Below are 20642 nucleotides of genomic sequence, written 5' to 3'. Positions count from 1 at the left end.
ATGTTAAAGAATAGTGTGTTTATGGTTTGACGACCAACGATTTTCAACATTTCTTTCTGATGCTGAGACTTTATTGGTGGTCAGCTAATAGACATCTTTTTATTGATATGATGTTAGTTTATGTTCATTACTACGCAGTCCGGTGTATACCGTTAATCTCAGATTGTCTCAGTCGAGATGCTAATTTCACGCAGATTTTACAGAAGTCGAATATTTGTGATGTAAGTAGCGTGTGTTCTAGCAAGTACATTATCCAGTTAAGTCACCGAATATACACGAAAACCATCTACGTTCATCATTATTTCAACTAGTAGTGTATAATATAATTCATGTAGGTTATTTCATTTTTAAAGAAACAATAAAGCTAGTATAATGTTAACATAAATGGTAAACATTGAACAGCAGCAGATGTTGTTGTAGCTGGTTAGGTTATTTAAAACGTTTCTTCATTTAGCGATGAACGTCAATCATGGCAAAAAGATTGTGTCGAAATAAGCAAATATGCATAGATTCAATGTACTACGGTGAAATTGTCTGTGTGAAGAATGCAGGTTTTAACAGATAGATAAAATGGAAACATAAGTAGTGAGTAAACACTAATTTTACTCTGATTCGTGTTTTATGTGATATTTGAACACTGAATACATTCCTTGATGTTTAGAAAATACTTGAAATAAATAGTAACGAAAACAAGATGCAGTTAGTTTTATTGTAATTAACTGTTCATGAAATGAGTGGCACAGATTTTTTACTAACTTGTGCGTTGGTACCACGTGATTTATGTAATGTTAAATAATTTTAGGTGGATATAAAAAGATCTCTGTGTGAGAACATAACATATTAACTGAAGTGATAACCTATAAACTTTGGATGAGTATTAAAAAAGATACTCAATGCTATCTAAAATTATTAAATAAGTTAAAAAACAAAAGAGCACTCATGAGATGTTATGAAAATCACAAAAAGTCAATATGTTCCTTAAATTCGTTTTTCCTGTGTTAGTTGATTATTTTGCTAGTATATTCGTAGGATAATACTTTATAGCAATACATCAAAATTAAGCGAATTCATTTAATAAAAGGTAAAGATTCTATAAAAATAGAACATAATAGAGAGATGGAAAGAAGGATGATTGCAGTTGATTTCAGTAAGCGTTCATGTTGGGACTAGTTACAAGAGATAAAAACGGTCCAAGTGAATAAATTGAGTAGCTGATGCTATACATAATGAACTCTGTATATCCAAAATACTTCGAAATACGGTTCTCAAAACCTTTATTTCTCCAATTTTCCAGCTGTTAGCCGTAGGGCATTTGATCATTTAGAGAATAATGGGCTTCATTTTTGTTAGGGGCTCTAGGAGGAAACACGAAAGTGATCAAAGATAAAATCATCTTGCATCTGATCAATAACGACTGTAGATGAGTGAAATGAATAATAGTTTGATGAAAAGATAAAAAAGAAAGCTCAATATTCAGGTCACAGTAATAAATACGTCTCGATCGAGATTCCCACGAGACTATTCAAATGATCAGGAAAACACTAAGTCAGTAACCATGAGGTATTCAACAGAAAGACTAATTGGGATGGAAAATTTTATCTTTTATTATGCCATGGACCTAACATACTTTATATATGTCTGAGTGCTTCCAAAAGTCTACCCAAACGTCATCAGGATTAGAACTAACTGATAACAAAATACATTAATCAGTCTTACTTACGCTATATTATTTCCCGAAAACAAAGTAGATGATAACATAGCTCCATTGTTTTTATTTAACTTATGATCATACTCAGCTTGCTTCGTTTTCTTATACATGTATGGTCAATTTGTTGGGAAAGAGGAGAAAAACAACTCAGGGGTGTATTAAAAAACTAATCACTAGTCGTATCGACCAACTAGAGAAAACCCTGAGTCAATAAACTAATAAAAATAATGGTGATTATGTCATACATATAATTCAACAACAATTTCACGAGTTACTAATAATGTTTAAATGAATATACATGTGACTGCTATAGTTGAAATAGTGTTTTATCTTTCCGAAACACAATCCATGATTTCATTAATTTTATTTATATATTCTGGAGTTTCTTCATGTTATAAACTGTATCACAAGTGATTCATTTCAAACTCTAAGGGAAAGTGATTACTTATCATATTTACTCGAGAAGACATCAATTACGAAACTGACGTCATTTTTGTAGCATCTTACAGATAGTAAACAATGAGTGTTGGGCAAATTCGACAATAATGCTGGTTGACAGAAAGTAATTTGACTCCGAATTATCAGCAGCATTTGGTAAAATATATTACGACATTGATATTTATTTGAGGATCATTGAAAAAACTTAGAAACCAAATAAAAACCATACTTTTAGTTCATTTAGCTGAACACATTAAGTATAACAATATATTTTGTTTATTGCTTCACTGTGAAACTCAGGTGGAACTGATTGTCTGATCTATCGCTCAATGTTCCTAACCTCAATTTCGATTCAGTTGTCATTTTGATTAATTTAAGTTCAGGTTCGATAATCAGTTTTTAAGTCAGGTTTTAGAAAAAAACTATCTGTATTACAATTATATAAAGCCGGATACTCATTGAGATATAATAAGAATTTAGATTACCTTCGATGGACGTAGATAAATGGAAATCGAGTGTTTAGACGATGCAATCATGGAAGGAGATTTGAGCAGAATAGTGATATAGTGTATTGACTATGAGAACGTCTAAGTTATACCACAAACCCATCCTACTTTCCGAAAGGGCAGTCAAACAATTAGATGTAATCAAAAGAGATCTATCGTTATGTTCATATTTCCATCAATGAAGAAACCTTGTAATAGAAGTAATCCAATGTTCAAGTTTCGGGCTAAAATAAAAACACCAACCATATCTGTGTCTATCTATAGCTCTTCACTCTGAAGCACACAGTGCTTGTTAATGTAAAGCACATCCTGCTCGGATTAGTTAATTGTTTCCAACTACTATTTTTACTAAGAAACATAATCTTGTAAACTGGCGTCTTGATAGTAGAGGTCATTTCATCCTGCATGCTTCTGTAGGTCATGTTTGAATCCATAGGTACTTACCAGAAGTTGAATGTGTTACTATTGTTGGACATTACCTTGAAATTTATAAACTAGTCATGGAGTAATCACGCATTACTGGGATTTGTCTATCAATTAAAAGCTAATATGATTCTATAAATGTCATTTTTTAAAATCTGAATGGTGACTGAATTGCTAATCTTTGGAATTGACGAGTCTCTTATAAAACTAGTTCTTATTTGTTTAAAAATTTCGAACAATCACTCAGTATTATTACGTTCTATAGGCACAAAATCTTTCATAAAAATATAAAGTAACTGGACAAGTGATCTTTAAAGTCACAAGAGAGAACAACAACTGACACTTTTGATTCCATATGTCATTCACAAATTTACGCATCAAGTATTTCAACGCTATCGAATTAATCGTCGATTTTGGTTGCTCATAAATATTTTCTAATGAAAATCCCAATGTCACAAACCTATTTGAAAAGGAAATTCTGGTTATAATAATAGGTGACGCAAACTGATCACATTGAACATGTGATTTTGAAATTTATCGAAACAGCGAAATGTGATACATTGGTGAGTACTCCCAGTCGAACTAAGGACATTTTTTAGGTATAGTCAGATGATTGTTTCACATATGTAGTGCTGAAAAACTAGTATTATTTGTATCTAAAGTCCAACAGTCGTTACTTACATCTCCTGAGTCGACCCCAACTAGATAATCAGGACAATTGTTTTGCCTCAATACAATTGAATGCTGGAGTGATGAATGTAACTCCATGCAGCAGCAATATAGTGAGCTTTTATTATTCTGGGTCATATTAAGAGACTAGTGAGGCTTATTAAAATCTATATCGAGAAACATCGAAACATTTAAATCGCGTTTTTAAAGCCAGCTTTGTTAAATTTGAATCTCTGGATATTTTCTACCTATGGTTCCGAATTCGTATCAGCTTAGTTTAAATATTTCGGTGGATATGAATATTTTAGTTTTTACTTATGTGAAGCATCCTCAATTTCTGTTTATATTGTTTTAGGGTCAGAAAATACTCTTATCAAATAACTGGAGATAGGAATAACTAAAGAACGTCATTTTTAAACATAAATCAATGATTATAATACTTAAATTCAGTGTTTACGCGTATTTAAAAAGATCCGACAGCTGATTTTGGTTCATGTTTTATGATATCATGTTTTGTAAAGGAATTCAAACGAAACAGCTAATTATGTTTGCTAAGACACAAACTTTTTATATTTTTATTTATTTACATGAGGAGCATCAAGCGACCTACGGATTTTAAGTTTTATATTTTAAATATACTCACTACTCACTTACAATGAATGATTTTTTAGGCTAAATATATATTACTTTAGAATATTTATCAGCTTAATCAAACCCACATATAAAATAACCTTCCATATCAGTTCTTTTAAGTACACATACTGTATTGAACAAAAACATGATTTTACAATTAACCAATGAGCATCCTTAAGCGAATTAAATAACCTTGGTAACTATTCAAGCACCTGATCGCATCAATATACCTTTTAAATAACATGTAACTTTATCGGGGGGCTATATGTTAGATCGTAAGCAAAAGACTTGTGATTCATTCGGTAATCTTGTAAAATTTGAGTAAATAGGCAATGTTATCTTGATAATTTGTTGCTCATCAAAAGTAGTTGTCAGTACCTTTTATATGCCATATAGTGGGGAGAATTCACCATTATCAAATAAATCTAGTCGATTTCTATGAAACGTACTGATTATTTTGATTAGTTAACGATCATGTTTACTGGTTAATAGATTTTTTTTACAAAAGTGTGAGTAATTTAGACAGTCTGGTTCACTTACCAATTTGAAGACCTTTAGTCACTATTAAATTTGATTCACCAACAAGTAGCTAAATCACTCAACAAATTGTCTCAAAAGTTCTAATGAATACAAGACAAATACACTCTAAAATTCACTTATTTGTATGTTTTCTTTAAAAAGGACATAACTTCAGATTAAATGTTATTTATATTGAGTCGATAAGGAAACTTAGATTTCGGAAGTCAGTCATGGAAATAATATTAAGTATGTTATTAAAATTCACAGGATTTTTAAGTCAGTATTAGATATTACACTCTATAGAACCGTTTCTCTTGGATTCATAATGAAGAAACCTCTATATTCATATAACTAGTGAGGGTCATAAAAAATAGACGTTCGGACAATAATTGTTTTATATTTCAAACCTACACTTGACTAGTTCTGCTGCATATAGTACAGTTTCCATGCGTCCATTTTTAATAAAGGCGCTTTGCTACGATTGACTGCAGCCTCTTGTTAAACTGATCTTTATCGTCGTCATTTCTATCATTGGTGGGTGTATAACATTGGATAACATTCACTGTGATTTCACTCTTCTTTGTTTTGGAGGAGGATTTGATGATTCTAGGTCCATGAGATTTCCACCTAATAAGCGTATTTCGTACTTCATTGGGCAGCATCAGAGCAACTCCCTGAGTGTGTGGAGCATCTTCCTCTTCGTGACCAGAGTACAACAGCATCTCTCCTAAATCCATCCTTTGCTGTTCAGTTTAAGTCCAATGGGTTTCTCCGCTTGCGAGCAGCGTCAAGTTTTATCTCCTCATTTTCGTTACTATTTGATTAGTCCTTCCCGTCTCCCACAATATCCGGACATTCCATGTACGTATAAAAGTTGTTGCTGTGGTTGTTAGAAAGGGCATCAGCCTCATGACTTCTCAAGAATCTCGGCTTGCACGGTGAGGCGTCATAATTCTTCCTTCAGCTCTGAGGGCAGAGTTTAAATGGTTTAATTTGTTTATTTTGGTTAGCGTTTTTTAACAAGATTTCTTTCTACAGTATGGGGTTTTTAACCCAGTTCACAACCCTCTTACCATGTTCAGGCTTGGAACGATAGTAACCCTATAAGACCTACATGCAAGGTTTTCCCATCAATAAATTGGACAAAAACAAAAACACTAAGCATAACAGAATAAGATGATTTCATTTATTTCATGGATTCTCGTCAGCTGCTTACAACGTAGAAACATTAGTAATAATTATGTATAACCAATTTACATACTTCATATCATTTTAATGGAGAATGGAAGAATTTTAAATTGATAAACTGGATGAACATTCGTATGCTATTAAATGTGAAAATCGCACAACAAAAGTTTTAGAATATATGGAAACAGATTTCAAAGATGTCAAAGTTTCGTAATAACAACCATAAAGTTGGATAGGTTAGCAGAGTAGGGTAAGTAAACCTTAAAAAAGATCCAGGAAAGAAAGAGAACTTGTTGTTGAGAATAAGAAAAGAAATATTACTTAACTAAACACTGAAAAATAGAAGTTACCACGGATGTGAGAGATTCACAATGGTCTCTTTTAGAATATGCAGGTTTGGTTTCAACATTTTATTGACGATGGCCTCAGACTAACGTGGTACATTCAAAGTTGTTTGAATACTGGTTATTTTAAATGATTGTAAACTATTAACATTGTGTTTAAACCTGCGCTATGTGTATTGTTCTTACTTTATTCAAATCAAGTTATTTGTAAGCGTTAATTTGTCCATCATAAGTTTCACATTAGATCTTCAACGATTTCAGGTACCACTTTCATTTTCTTGGAATGAAAATGAAATGCAAACTGGATTCACAAATAGTAAATTTGTCAAATATTTCGAAACAACTTGGTGATATACAGGCTTCAGTATTACAGCACATTAAACTATTAAACAAGTTTTTTTTTAGACTGATCAAATAGGAATAGAGTTGGACAACAGATTTAAACAGAACCCTGAACTATAAATGAATGAATTAGATAAAGAAACTAACTATGATAGCATCATATATCAATCACCAATTAATCTAATAATTTCGGGGAATTATTCTCTACTACAATACTGACTGATGGTGGATTTTGGATTTTCTATAACCTGAAAGTTGTGGATAAACAAAAAGTTTTTCCAGATATTCCAAAGTTTTGTAAAATTTCTTCTGAGTATGTATCCATTGTTATACGTTTTCTAAAAACGCTTGTAGTGAGTTATAATAGCATGTGCCTACAAATTATGTATATTGGCTTCATATCACACTATAGGACTTCAGCAAGTGACTAAGAGTGCTAAACGACCAAAGCGATAAGCATAAGGGTGTCTTCCAGCAATATAGCAGTCACCAAGATATAGGCTCTCTAAGCCATTGAAACCAACAACTACAAATATTCTGAGTATGATGATGGATATTTTGTATAACATAGTGTCTTTATTATAGTTTAAACATTCAAGTAATTATTAATACTGTTGCTGTTCGACTGTACTTGATACTTCATTGATTGGTTTGGGCAACCTCAAGTTGAATTTTTCAACCTATAGATGAATCCTTGAGTTAAAAAAACAGACTTTGTTTTAGAATAAGATAGTGGCATCTGATTCAGTAGCTGAGTGGTATTTGAAGCGAACAGTATGTCACACTTATTAAATACGAGGGGATACGAGTACTTATACGGATGGAAACAAGGATGGAAACTATCTTGAACCACGAGAGGTTAAACTTGAGACTAAAACAATTTGGGAAAATGATTTTCAGTGAGTTAATGCAGTTGTGTAAATAAGCTGGAAAACAAAGGGAATCTTTTTAAAACTGTAGCTATAGATTTGAAGTCCGAATGCTCAACTTGTTGGATTTTCATTTGAAATGAACTGTGATTAAGTAGAATGACATTTTGTAGGTTTTACTATGAGTAGTAAATATAACTGTTGTATAGAATATTGTGGTTTAAGTTAAACTAAATAATGGCTCATGTAATGCATAGATGGAAGCCAAAGGACGTGAGAGAAAATCCATTAGGTTTTTATTTCTATTATTATCATCCTTTTTTGGGAAAATAAGAATTAATTTTTTATACCAACCAAAACAAGTGTTCCATTTATAATCCCAATACGTTATCTTTAATATTTCAAATTCACTGAAATTTTTGTTTAATTTTTGAGTATACCATAAAAGACCTATTAAATTTACTACTACCTGACTTTCCGTAGTAGTGTGGTGTATGCTACGTATATCGATAGACACATGGTGACGTCGAGTGGAGTGTTCTGGCGATTCGGCGGTTGCTGTTTAAGGAGAGACGCAGTGGGACGTGCGGCTGCTGGGTGGACATCGGAGGTAGATGGCCCGGCATGTCGACATTGCTATAGAGGTCAGAGTACCAGAGGACACGACACTTTGATGGATGTCGTGGCACATCTAGCAGAACAACCACAAGAGCGACCGTCTAAAGGGGGGAGATAAGCGTAATATGTGCTACTTATGTTGATCGAAATAAGTAGTATATAACACTAATCGAAAGTGGAAAACCTGGCAGCAGAGGGCTATGAAGATCACGTTGAAGAAAACAGAAGGGGAAATAGAGAGGAATTGTGAATTGGGAGAAGCATACAGAATGTGAATGACGATTGATAGATTTGCAAATGAAGTATTTATTGTATGGTTCTCATATTTTACCGAAACATTCCGTAATTCTGTATTAAACAATAATTTGGTCGTTCCCACCTGGGTTCTTATTCACTACCAAACCACTAGATTTTATGATTGATGTGTGAACTCTGTCAAACTGATTCCGCTCAATTTATGTCCACTTTCAACTCCCATACTACAGATGTTTTTTTTTCCGTAGGACTTCACAGAAGGTCTTTTTTTCACCACCAAACATGAAAATCAACAACCTCCACAACCCTATACTGATAATTATCGTGTGATCACTAGGGACTAGCTTCGAAAGAGAATTCTTATTGTTCTAGTGAGATGCTGTAACCAGTGGAGTTCAGTCGTGTCAGATGTGAGGCAGATGCCCACCGAAGACAATTGAAGATGGTCGCGCAATATTGTGGATTAATTGAAATCAGACATCGCTGGATGCCAACTCAGTGGTCTAGGGGTTAAGCGTTAACACGCGAGACTGTAAGTCCTGAGTTTGATTCCCACGTGCAGTGTCGTGGATGCGCACTGCTGAGGAGGAATCGGTCGTCTATTACTTACAGGTTTTCAATGGTGGTCCAACATTGACTGGTCTATGATTTCAATGAAACTCAACAACTCCCACAACCCTATACTGATAAACATCTTGTGTTAGAACAACTAAAAGAGAATCGTTAAAATATTCTCTACTTTCTGAAAACTAATTCTCTTTTATAGTTTTTGTAAGGTTCATCTCATTCTGATTATATTTACTTGTTTGAAATCAACTGCTCATAAATAATTAAAACACAGTTATCTTTTAAACAAGTCATTATATTTTCTCCACCCATATCTTTGAAACTTTAAGAAACTAACGCGTTGATTTTAGCATGTAATAACTCTTAACCATGCATACTACAGTAAACTTAGTTAGTTTACAATACAGATAAAGTCACTCTTCATAAACATGTTGTTTTTTAGGGATTGGTAAATAAATATTATGAACCTAAACACACAGAAAGATACATTTACAAAAAGAATGAGTTTTAATTTTATGCAATCAGTTGCGAAAATGGCATAGTCGCTAGTTAAAGCACAAAGTCAGTTTATAATATATTCATTTTAACCGAAAGTAAATATGGATGAGGTATTTACACATTTCGAAATGTTGACACTTGATAGGTTTTTTTGTATCTGATGAGATCATAAATTAGAAAAGGCATTTTAAACCTAAAATGTGATTATAAAATCGCTCATAAAAAGATATAAAGTTAGAAAAAAGTAAACTAGTATAGCGCTACACGTTTTGTGGAGAATATGTTGGATCGGGCCAGTATCGATCAGCAGAACCTGGATCACTATCACTATCTTCTTGTTGCCCATTTGGATTACTCTGATTTGATCGCAAGGGTTCTGCCCAACTTGAAGTTTCCTCCATAGCATCTTCACCTGCTTGTTCTGGCAAACTGGAATCAGCAACGCTTCTGTGAATCTGCAGTTGTCTAAGATAATAACGCCGTTGGCGAGCATTACGTCGAAGCCAAAGTTGACGGTTAAGGAATGGTAAATTGTTTTCTGATTCTGAATCGACTGCGTTAAAGACATAAGAAGTTTCACTTGAATTAGCCTGGTCTAAATTGTTATTTTCTGGATTAGGAATGGCATCGGGCCATTGAGGCCATACATACCCTGCAGCAGCCTCGAATGATGTATTGACTGGAAGACCACTTCTCATGTCAAGTCCTATTCTCTGTGTGTTCGACGTAGGTTCATCTACAGATTGCTGTTCTGAGTTTCTTGATTCCGTTGGAACTGATGAACCTGTTGATGAAAAATTTCGATCATGTTGGCCAGGGGAGTTGACTGTCATACTGCTTCTGCTTTCACTACTTGTGTAACCGAAATTCGACAACATTAGATGGCTTAATGAACTTTCTTGGTCACTTGATAATAAGGGTTGTCCACTACTTGCCCATGAATCAGTTGAAAACAAGCCAACATTAAACTGTTCATTATTCCGATTATTTCCAGATGTATTGCTATTTATCTTAAAATTATGGCTAATATTTCCTGTTCCATTTGCTTCATCAACTTTAATTAACGTTGGGTGACTGTGCGTAGCAAACGATGAATTACCCCAACGCTCACCAATCCCAGAGTTTATACTTATGGATGCTGACATTGTGTAGTCAGTGCGAGCTCCAACACTACGTCGTTTATGTCGCGGATATTTCCCAGTACGATTAGCTTGTAGGACTGTTGGAGGTAGTAATAAACTAGTACGTGTACGTCTACCAACATCAAAGCGCCGATTTGTTAATCCACTACTAGAACTTGAATTTTGTAGAGGCGAACAAGAACTCCTACATTTCATTGACTGAAATGAAGGAACAGTTTGTTCTGGTTGTCGAAAACGTTCACCAGATAACCGAGTAGTTGGATAAATTGTTGCACGACTTCTTGTGTCACCAGTGCTACTGTACACTTCCGTATTTGAACTACTTTCATTCTAAAGTATCAAGTGAAGAAAATTTAGATACCAACGATTTTGTCAAATAAACAATTAACTTATAAATAATTTTTAACAAGTCAATTAATTAAAATGGAAACGTGATTATTCTTTAACTTTTTTCCTTTATGAATGTATATACACCTCATGATCTATAAAATCCTATATGTTTTAATATTTATGAATATCAGATACTGCGATCTGAGCGTTAACTTGTTTAACCATGAACGTAACACAATATCACTAGTTTAAACTTATTAAATATTGAAAAAATGTTTATTTTCTAAAGCAAAATACTTTTTATTCGGGGAAAGAAGTATTGAAGTCTTTTTACTCAAATATCAAGCCTTAAGGTTTGGATACAGATAGATATGCAATGACTTAATCCACCTTATGGTATAAAACTATTTGTTTCATTGTAACGCGAGAGATCATATTCATTGAACAATCGTTTTGAAACTTTTCACTGTGCAAGATTTTGAAAAGTCTTTATTTGCTTAAATGTCCTCTAAAACTAAGCCATACAGAATACAAATGAAATAAAATGTGTTTAACTAAAGGAATACTAAACAAACTCCACATTTACAGTATTTCTAAAGTCAAAGCTCACCCAGTCAGTGGATTGTAGCAAGCTTAAGAAGCTACACTGCATTAACTAATCACTTTCTTGATAGTTTGTCAAGGAAGCTAACGCATGAAAAAGCCTTTACATCTTAAGCCACATTGGCAGGCAACTTGTCAGTCAGTGTGTGGTTATAGACTAGAATAAATTAGCACACGAAGCTCAATATGTTGTCTATAGCTAGATGAGCTCACGTACAAGTTCAGCTGTTAATTATCTCACTAACAAGAAACATTCGAACTACTTTACTACATGTTTGTGTTTGACAGAGTAGTTTGAAACAATTTAGGACAAACCATTTACACTTCACTAAAGCATTGACAAGAAAAAATATAGATTTCAGCTTTATGATTAATACAAAGAAGTCCAATCTCTTCTGTTTTCACGATCATAGTAATTAATCTATGAAACGTAGTAGTTCGGTTAATATATATATATATATATATATTTATTTATGGGTCACATGGAGTTTCTATACACTATTCGAAAATATTTCATGATCACTTAAGATAATTTGGCATTCAAGTCCACAAGTGTTAATTCACCTTAAATAAATTTTTACTGACAACTATGCATCATATATAATTTTTCCATTTCAGAAATAAAGTTTGTGCAGTGCACTGTTTAATGTCTTTTTCTTTATATGAAGCTATAATATAGTAGGCCGAATTCCTTGACACTAGACGAGAACGATATTTTATTTGACAGACAATTGTAATGTCAAAGATCATATAAAAACTGTTGAGTAAGCAGTCAGGTATTTCAACTGCATAGAAAAATCAATTCTATAAAATTTAAAATTCCATTCGTCTTATTTCCGTTTCATAAAGAGCTCTTTATCACTTAGTTGGACAGCTGTGCATGATAACAGGTAATTATAAGAAATTTCTTTCGATATACTGATAATGCCAAATGCTATTGTAAAATAGTTATAATTTCAGGTTGCAGGTGAGTATTATATTTTGTCTAAGGTCATCTATCCGTGTTTCCCTGCTCAATAAATGTTGCGTATCCAACATTTTTCGACGTTTGCTCATTCATTTGGTAGGCAGGTGCCTCATATGAGTATAATTCCGAATGATTTTATTTTAAGCATCTAAAGTTATCCCCATCTGTCTGCTATGAAAACGTCATCGCATCCCAACATATTCAATAACAAGCACGAATATGGTGATTGTTAAATCTTTAAATGAAATATCCAGTGAAAATTACAAACTTATATAACCACTCACCCACTAAATGAACAGAAAAACGACTGGAAAAGACGAACAGGGCAAAGTTATTGGATATTGAAAATGGGATGCATAAACCCGCATTTCTTTTTAGCTACAATTTAACACATGCCTATCAGCTTGTAGGAGCACATGAAGAAACAAAAGTAAACCGAAATAAATTTAAGGGTAAAGTGCCGTTTTCCTTTAGATACATTTATTTATTATATAGAATTATCAACGTGGAGTTATTGAATCATATTAGTAAAACCACGTTGGTGATGTTTTCAAAGTAGTAATGAAATGCTTTTTAGAAAGTCTCTAAAAGGTTGTTACTAAGTGTAAAAATACAATTCATCAGAAAATATAGAATCTTACTCTGGAATGAAGATAAAGATGTGGTTGACGTGCGAAATCCTTAAACATGTTATACAGTTCTACGAAATTTGGTCGAGCATCAGGATTTTCATTCCAACCTATCAGAAGACAAAGTTTAGGAACTATTATTAAATTACTTAATGAAATGAAAAAAGTGAATATTACTTTCCACTTTAATGTTCTTTTGTCTATCGGTAAACTCCTGGGGAGTTTGTTTATCTTAAATATTCATGGAAATCTATTTAGCGAACACCTAAATAAGATGAACTGCATTTATTTGCTTAGAAACGAAATATTAGCCTACCTTTGGTCTCGAAAAATTGCATTAACAACTTATGCCGCAATTAGTAATTGTACACAGAATGAGTAAATATGATGAAATGATGAAATACACAAGGACTACATTATAGAATATAAATGAAAGAGTATAAAGCTTTCCGATATTACAAAATCTATAAAAATTGATTGTTTCTGCTTTGCGGTAAATAACCTTCAATATTCGTGTATTGGCGACCTATCCATGTTTACCGTTTTCAACAAATATGCTTCATGGCAGGTTGTTATAATATTCAATATAAGGAAATCTCAAGATACTCAGAATGATTAAGTGGAGTTTTAGAACAGAAAATTTATTTTAAACTTTGAATATCAAGTGAACCAATAACTATGGTCTGTCCAGTATGACACAGATGCATAGCTTGTAATGTAATTACTTTAGTATAGAATAAAAAACGATTCTGAAATTATATGATTATCCTTCTATCTATACTGAAAGTAAGTTTTTATGTGTTTTAGTAGTTACAGTGCTACCCAATTAGTCTAAAAGAAATTTATCAACTATGCATAACAATTGTTAATTTTAAATTTTTTTTATGTAGCCAGTCGATTAGAGCAAAAATTGAGATTATTTGCGGAGTGTATTTTTAGCTGTAAGATACTGAACTGTATAATTCTGATTATTTACTCTCAATAAATAAAACTTGGATTATCTAATTCCAAGTAAGACAACTATTTTCGGATAATTTCAATGATTTTTATGACTGGCCTTCTTACTTATTTTAACGGAATTATTTATTGGTTAACATTACTTGACTGTAGTGAGCCTTAGAAATTTAGTTTGAAATAATGAGCTTTGTGTAATGACATTTTAAGTGAACTTACAATTTAACATAACTTGATATAGTTCGAGTGTGCATATATCTGGTTGTGGAAGACGTCTACCTGCTAAAACATGATCTTTTACGTTGGCCGTTTCTATACGATCAAATGGTTTATCCCCAAATGTGAAAATCTCCCAAATAGTGACACCTAAAAAATGCGAAGTAAATGTTAGAAATTGTTACAAAATTCACGTTTGTAATCTCCAAATTTTCACATTTACAAAGTTAATAAGAATCAAAGTCTTGAGTTTAGAATGCCTAGTTGTTATCCTTAGTTTAAAATTATCAAAAACTCATCATTTCAATATAAAGATCTAACTTATTTCCGTTCTTATGGTCGGTTTCAGTCAAATTACACTAGTCGATAAATATTTTGTTCAAAAATATTTATGTATATTTTTACACTGCAATAAAAGAAAATAAAACTTCCCATGAAAATAAACTCTATTTCAAATATAGTAATAAAAATATTTCCAATACATTTGGCAACAACCTATTTGAATTGAATCATTTTATTTAGTAATGGCTACTAGGGAATTTTAAGATGAATATTTTGTATTATTTGGAGCTCATCATTCAGTTACCTTCGTATTTTAGTATGTGATTTATTTGGAATTTGATCATAACTATCGTTCACTTTATACTCCAGAATATTACGTACTAATCTAACGTGCAACGAAGAGAATATTTTGCACCTTATGTGTTGGTTATTATTTCCCGTTAGGGACATTTTCAAGAATGAAATAAGCAGTTGTATACGTAAAAACAAATGAACATATGTCTTTCATTAATCTTCGTTTTCATATGGTTTCGTAGTGTATAAATTTTGATAAGCCATAGAACTATTGAGATTATTTTCGTCTAATTAGTTCGTCCTGATTAAGTATTTATTCATACAGAGCATGTATATCAGCTAGTAGATGAATGGTATAGTAGCTTAATAATCTTCATAATGAGTATAATGATTTAAAATTAAATAGAAATGTCAAGAAAATCTGAATGACTTTTTCAGTGTGGAGCAGAATTTGTTTATTTACATGCCTAGGTTTTCATATTGTTTGTTGTTTATTGCTTAAAAAATATCACGTATTTTTTTATTGGAATCTATCTCACAGAATTTGATGAATTTGATCTGGATGTTTACTTACCGTACGCCCAAACATCAGTTTTGAATGAGTAAATACGATGAGTCAGTGTTTCACAGGCTAACCAACGGATAGGAACGCGTCCCGAACAAACAATTACTTCGTTACGTTTAGCTTCTTCTTCACTTTCCAGCATTTTTGCTAAACCAAAATCTGTAATTTGTAGATGTTCTGGTGATGTAACTAGGACATTTCGAGTAGCCAAATCACTGAAATTTACAAAATTATATTACGAGGTTACTTAGTTGATATTAGATGTGATTGAAGTTATATATTTGATAACTTATTGAATATACCTTCAAATTTATGAGGGATCATGTATGGATGTAGTAATTTTCTATTTTGATCTTTATTTAATACCAATTTGAACTCCAACTTGCAGGTTAGAATTATTCGTTAATTTACTTATGTTAGTATTTTAAGGGAAATTATGGAGTTCATTTGGTAATGAAGTTCAAAATAAATACTTATATAAATGAACCGCTTGACAGGCTAGGAATTATCAGAACCAAAGGCTAAGGACGAAACTACACCATTAAAGATTTTTTTATTACTTTACAAGATCTTTATGAGAATATGAATTATTAGAGGTATTTATAGTATAGGATAGAACGAGTGGATGTTTAACGGATAGAAAAGAATGTTAACTGAAGGGAACTAGGGCCACGTGAAAGCAATTTTACACATTGTGTGATTTTTTAAGTCATCTCAAACGATGAGTTCGATACTGCATGAACGTTGAAATTTGTTTTCACAAACTAGCAAGAAACCTCATATGATTATTTTACGACAAACAGCCGTAAAATGAAACTACCTTACAAGTGGCGTGTTACAATTAAAAAATTACTCACCGATGGATAATTCCCCGAGATTGTAAGTATGCCATTCCATCGGCAATCTGAGATGCCCAATCTAAAAGAGTTGAGGAGTCAATATTTGGGGCACGCAGTCTTAGATAACGATCTAGACTTCCATTTACTACGTAAGCTGAAACTAAGCATTTTCTTGATTGAGATAGACATATTCCAAGAAGTGGGAGGCAGTGATAGTGAGAGACAGACGCCATAACCTGAAATACAGAAGTGAATGTTTATTAATGGTTTATTTTTTATCTTTTGGAGAAAAATTACACACAGAGGGTGTGGTCTAAAACAACTTGCCATATATGTTTAAGTTGTGGTTGACAATTTTGCTTAGTTGTTGAAAACATGTTATTTTACACAGAACTTTTGTGTATCAAGTGTATTTAACTTAAGATTAAGTAGCCAAATAATTAGTGGAAACTGTAGTGGACGTAGTTAAAGGTTCTATCAATATACAAGCAAATAAACTTTTCATATGCTGGTTACCTTTGCGTGGTGGTGTTCAACATAAATAATTTGTGTTCCGTGTTATACAGAATTCCTGACGTTACATAAAAATGTTAGAATTTGGCACTGGTAAATAGTTTGGTGACTCAGGGCGTTCTGCGTTACGATATCAAGGCTCATTTAGTTGCTCATATATATAGCATTTAATTGACGTTGTATATAGTTGATAATCCGTCTAGTTATTGTCGAATCGACGTAATATATTTATTCTGAGTTGCTCATCTGCCAATAATAGGTTTCTGTACTTGTCTAGTAGCCAATTATTATATATGAGGACTAACAGTACTACTCGGCTGCCCAAAGTAAATTGTTTGGAGTAGAGCATTGACGTTTAGTTGCGGACGCAATTTACCGATCCTCGCTCGCAATATAGCGCACAGAAGCTGTGGCAGTCTAGATTTTTTCCAGTCCAGGTTGCCTTCCTATGAACTCATCGTTTTATAGTTCTATACTCCTTTCGGGTCAAAACTCTACCTAAGAATAGGGATCGGTTATTATTCTTCCTCCTCATAAGTGAGTACGATATCATTCTGTATGTTATCGACTTTATTTAATAACTGAGCCATATGAAACTCCTTATCATATATGACTAGTGTTTCTTACATGTATCTCCTACACAAAAATATTTTGCTGATGATATCACTTGTTATATTTTTAACATGTGAGATAAATGCAACAACCAATTCTTTCAGATAATTGAAATTCAAAGAACATTGATAATAGTTGAACTTAAATCAAAAACTATTTCGATTAAACAATATGGTAAAGGAAACATGTTCTGATCTACAACGTTTCGACGTCATTACAAACTGAGGTAGATAATTGTGAAAAATGATGGCTATTCATTCATTATTGTCAAAGAATGTGTTAGAAAGATAACCTGAATGACAATAAAGTTCAAAACAGATACATTTGACTTATTGTATTAGCAAAGTGAAGATTTAAATTAAATAAGGCTTTTGCATCAACAAATAGAGCAAAACTGACCAAGCTTCAGAATTTTATTATAGACTGACTTAAGTATGCCTATATTATGTTGCACATTTATTTGTATCTACATAGGAGCATTGTCTTCGTGTTCCGACAGAAAAATTCAGTACACAGAAGAGCTCTTAAACTTATCACCTTGTCGATAAAAAGTTATGTTAAACTGACAAAAAAGAGAGAGATCCGTGAGTTCCCAGGATATGAACACCTCAGACTTACTTTTGCTTCGTCCAGTAGTGCTTGTAGATCACTTGACCCGCGAACTTCATTCAAAATTTTCACAGCAACGCATAGTAGTTTGTATTCCTTTTTAGATTTCTCTGTCGATGCTTTAGATGTTGTAGTAACGCTATGGCTAGTTTGACTGGTATCTTCGTCAGTATTATTGTTCTTCTGGTTTATAACTGATGATTGCTCTGTAGCTGACGTGTGCACTTCATTTGCTTGAATATTACTGGAATCTATTTGATTTGTAGACACCACGTTCATTTCATTCATTGGAGTTGGAGTTGTCAACAAAGAGCGGGAGCTTTGTGAATTAACTTTAAGCATTAACTCCTCTTCATTATTCGCTGTAATCACATAATTTATATTTGGTAAATTTGGATAATCAGTTTGGCATACTTTCCAAATACCTTGGTAGACTGCTCCGAATGCACCTGTCCCCAAGGGACCAGATTTTTCATTTAGGCATAAGTCATCCAGGTTGATCATGACTAATCTACCTAGATTCGGTGCTTTCTGTCCGTTCACAATCTAATTCGTATGGAAGAAATGATCAATCACGAAATAATAAAGTGTGCTCAATTTAGTTCAGTGGGATTATCTTCATTTCTTAGACCAGTAAAAACTGGTTGTTGGTATTTTTTATAACAATAATACAGTTCACAATAAAAAGCATGTACAATAAGTTATTTCAGCCCGATTATTTGTTCACTGAAGAACGGAATAACACTGAATCAGAAAACATCAGAAATTCAATTTTCTACTTGTTAGGATATTAAAAACATACTATTGTTTTATTATAATAAACAACCCGTCCATTATTCCGTTTTTTTGGTTATCAAGTTGAACCTTAGTAAGGAAACTTAGAAGTGATCAAATACTATTTTACTTTTGTCAGTCTGCGCGTACCACCTGCGTAACAGTAATGAATTATTATGGAATGGTAGACAGTTATTTAATAACTTAGTGGATGTTTTGAGCTTGACTTTAAATCACAGTTATTGTTTGAAAGATAGCGTTACTGTCCAACCGTTTAAAATTGAGCAAGTTACAAAGGTTTGAAGATCAGGTTCATAAACCATTGAAATGTTACTAAAAGTAGCTGATTGTGATCATTTGTTTTCACTTTATATCAAAGCCACCTTTGAGTTGTGTAGCTCTATCCAAAGACAATATCGTCTTGAAAAAATATTTTAAGTGTATGGTATATCCATTCTGGATAGATAGAAACTAACCTAAGGGTGATTCTTAATGTGAATAATTTTCATTACATCAAAACCAACTAGTGATTACTCGACTGCTGTTTCATACAATCATGGATTAACTCGGTGGTAAAGTGATGGCCTATCGAAAAAAGAACCAGGTTTGTCATATTTCGCAGTGGGCATGATCCCATTCACTCACTAGTTTACAATGGACTGGTTCATATTTCCTAACACTAAGAAATGCTTTCATATTGGAATAAAATAATTCAATGAATAAAATCGGTAAACAACGTACCTGATTTGGATATCGATGGGAACCTGTTACACTAGATCTTCCTAATAAACTTTCCTCTGTGCCTGGATATTGCATTAAATTAGTTTCAGTACCACTTTCATCATTTCTATTCTTGTAATGACAATTCGTAAGAGATAAATTTATGACAGGACTACCTTTTTTATATTTATAATTGCTTATATCGGAAACAAAACGCTTAGAAATAAATGATAGTGGGCAAAACAATAATTTCAACAATAACAGTGGACTGTGTTCATATTTTTTGATGTATTGTTGATTTGAACGATAACGATAGCATATAAAAACTAGTACAGCAAATACGATTAATATAATACATAGTGGTATCATAATTAATATTACTGGATCATTTTTTAGTTTACGATGCATAATACTACCGTTAACCGATGAAAAGTAAGATGAAGACTTTCTTAGTCCGATAATTCCTGCAGACGTTCCTTGCTCCAATTGTTGATTGTTATTTGAAAATGGATAATTATTAAAGTATTGAAATGGATACACATTGTCCTGCATTATCAGTTCATAATCACTAGTACTTAAATATGTACTATGATGACATATTGTTTCACCTTCCATTTCAGGTATATTAATTATATGATTGTATAAATCATTTGGACATTGAGGTAAGCAGATAAATCTCCCATGGTATAGATGTAAATTTAGACTGTTCAATTCAATCTAGAAAGGAAATATATGTTTAGATAACGAGGAAAATCTTATCTATCAATAGACTGACAGACATTATGAACATAGAACCCCGAACAGTTGTGCATTGATGGTAATTGATGGTGACTTCAATGAAAGTACATTAAATATCTGATATTCTACAAAATCTGATGAGACTTCAATAAAAATTCTACTCATTCGCAAAATTTTCCATCCAATACCTTACATGTGGTAAAAGGAACTGTTAATTAACGTTTCAGTCATTTGCACTTCTTCGATAAACATTAAGAGGCAATAGTCATGAAAACAGG

At 32.7% G+C, this 20642-nt stretch overlaps 1 protein-coding gene across 1 annotated transcript in view; it reads right to left on the bottom strand.

Moving 5' to 3' along the window:
• Positions 1-9358: 9358 nt before the first annotated feature.
• ERBB2_2 (Receptor tyrosine-protein kinase erbB-2) overlaps positions 9359-20642 on the bottom strand; it is a 75287-nt gene continuing 64003 nt past the window's right edge. Inside the window, exons 18-24 of the mRNA XM_051211422.1 lie at positions 19648-20343; positions 18142-18678; positions 16417-16634; positions 15569-15774; positions 14422-14568; positions 13261-13358; positions 9359-11049 (exon numbers count right to left, since the gene is read on the bottom strand). Coding sequence (XP_051071480.1) covers positions 9838-11049; positions 13261-13358; positions 14422-14568; positions 15569-15774; positions 16417-16634; positions 18142-18678; positions 19648-20343 — 3114 coding nt within the window. The 3' untranslated portion in view covers positions 9359-9837. The remainder of the gene's footprint in view (positions 11050-13260; positions 13359-14421; positions 14569-15568; positions 15775-16416; positions 16635-18141; positions 18679-19647; positions 20344-20642) is intronic.

Source organism: Schistosoma haematobium, chromosome ZW (assembly GCF_000699445.3).
Source record: "Schistosoma haematobium chromosome ZW, whole genome shotgun sequence".
Classification (NCBI taxonomy): domain Eukaryota; kingdom Metazoa; phylum Platyhelminthes; class Trematoda; order Strigeidida; family Schistosomatidae; genus Schistosoma; species Schistosoma haematobium.
The sequence above is the reverse complement of the archived record's forward strand: the minus strand, read 5'-3'. Positions and strand labels throughout refer to the sequence as shown.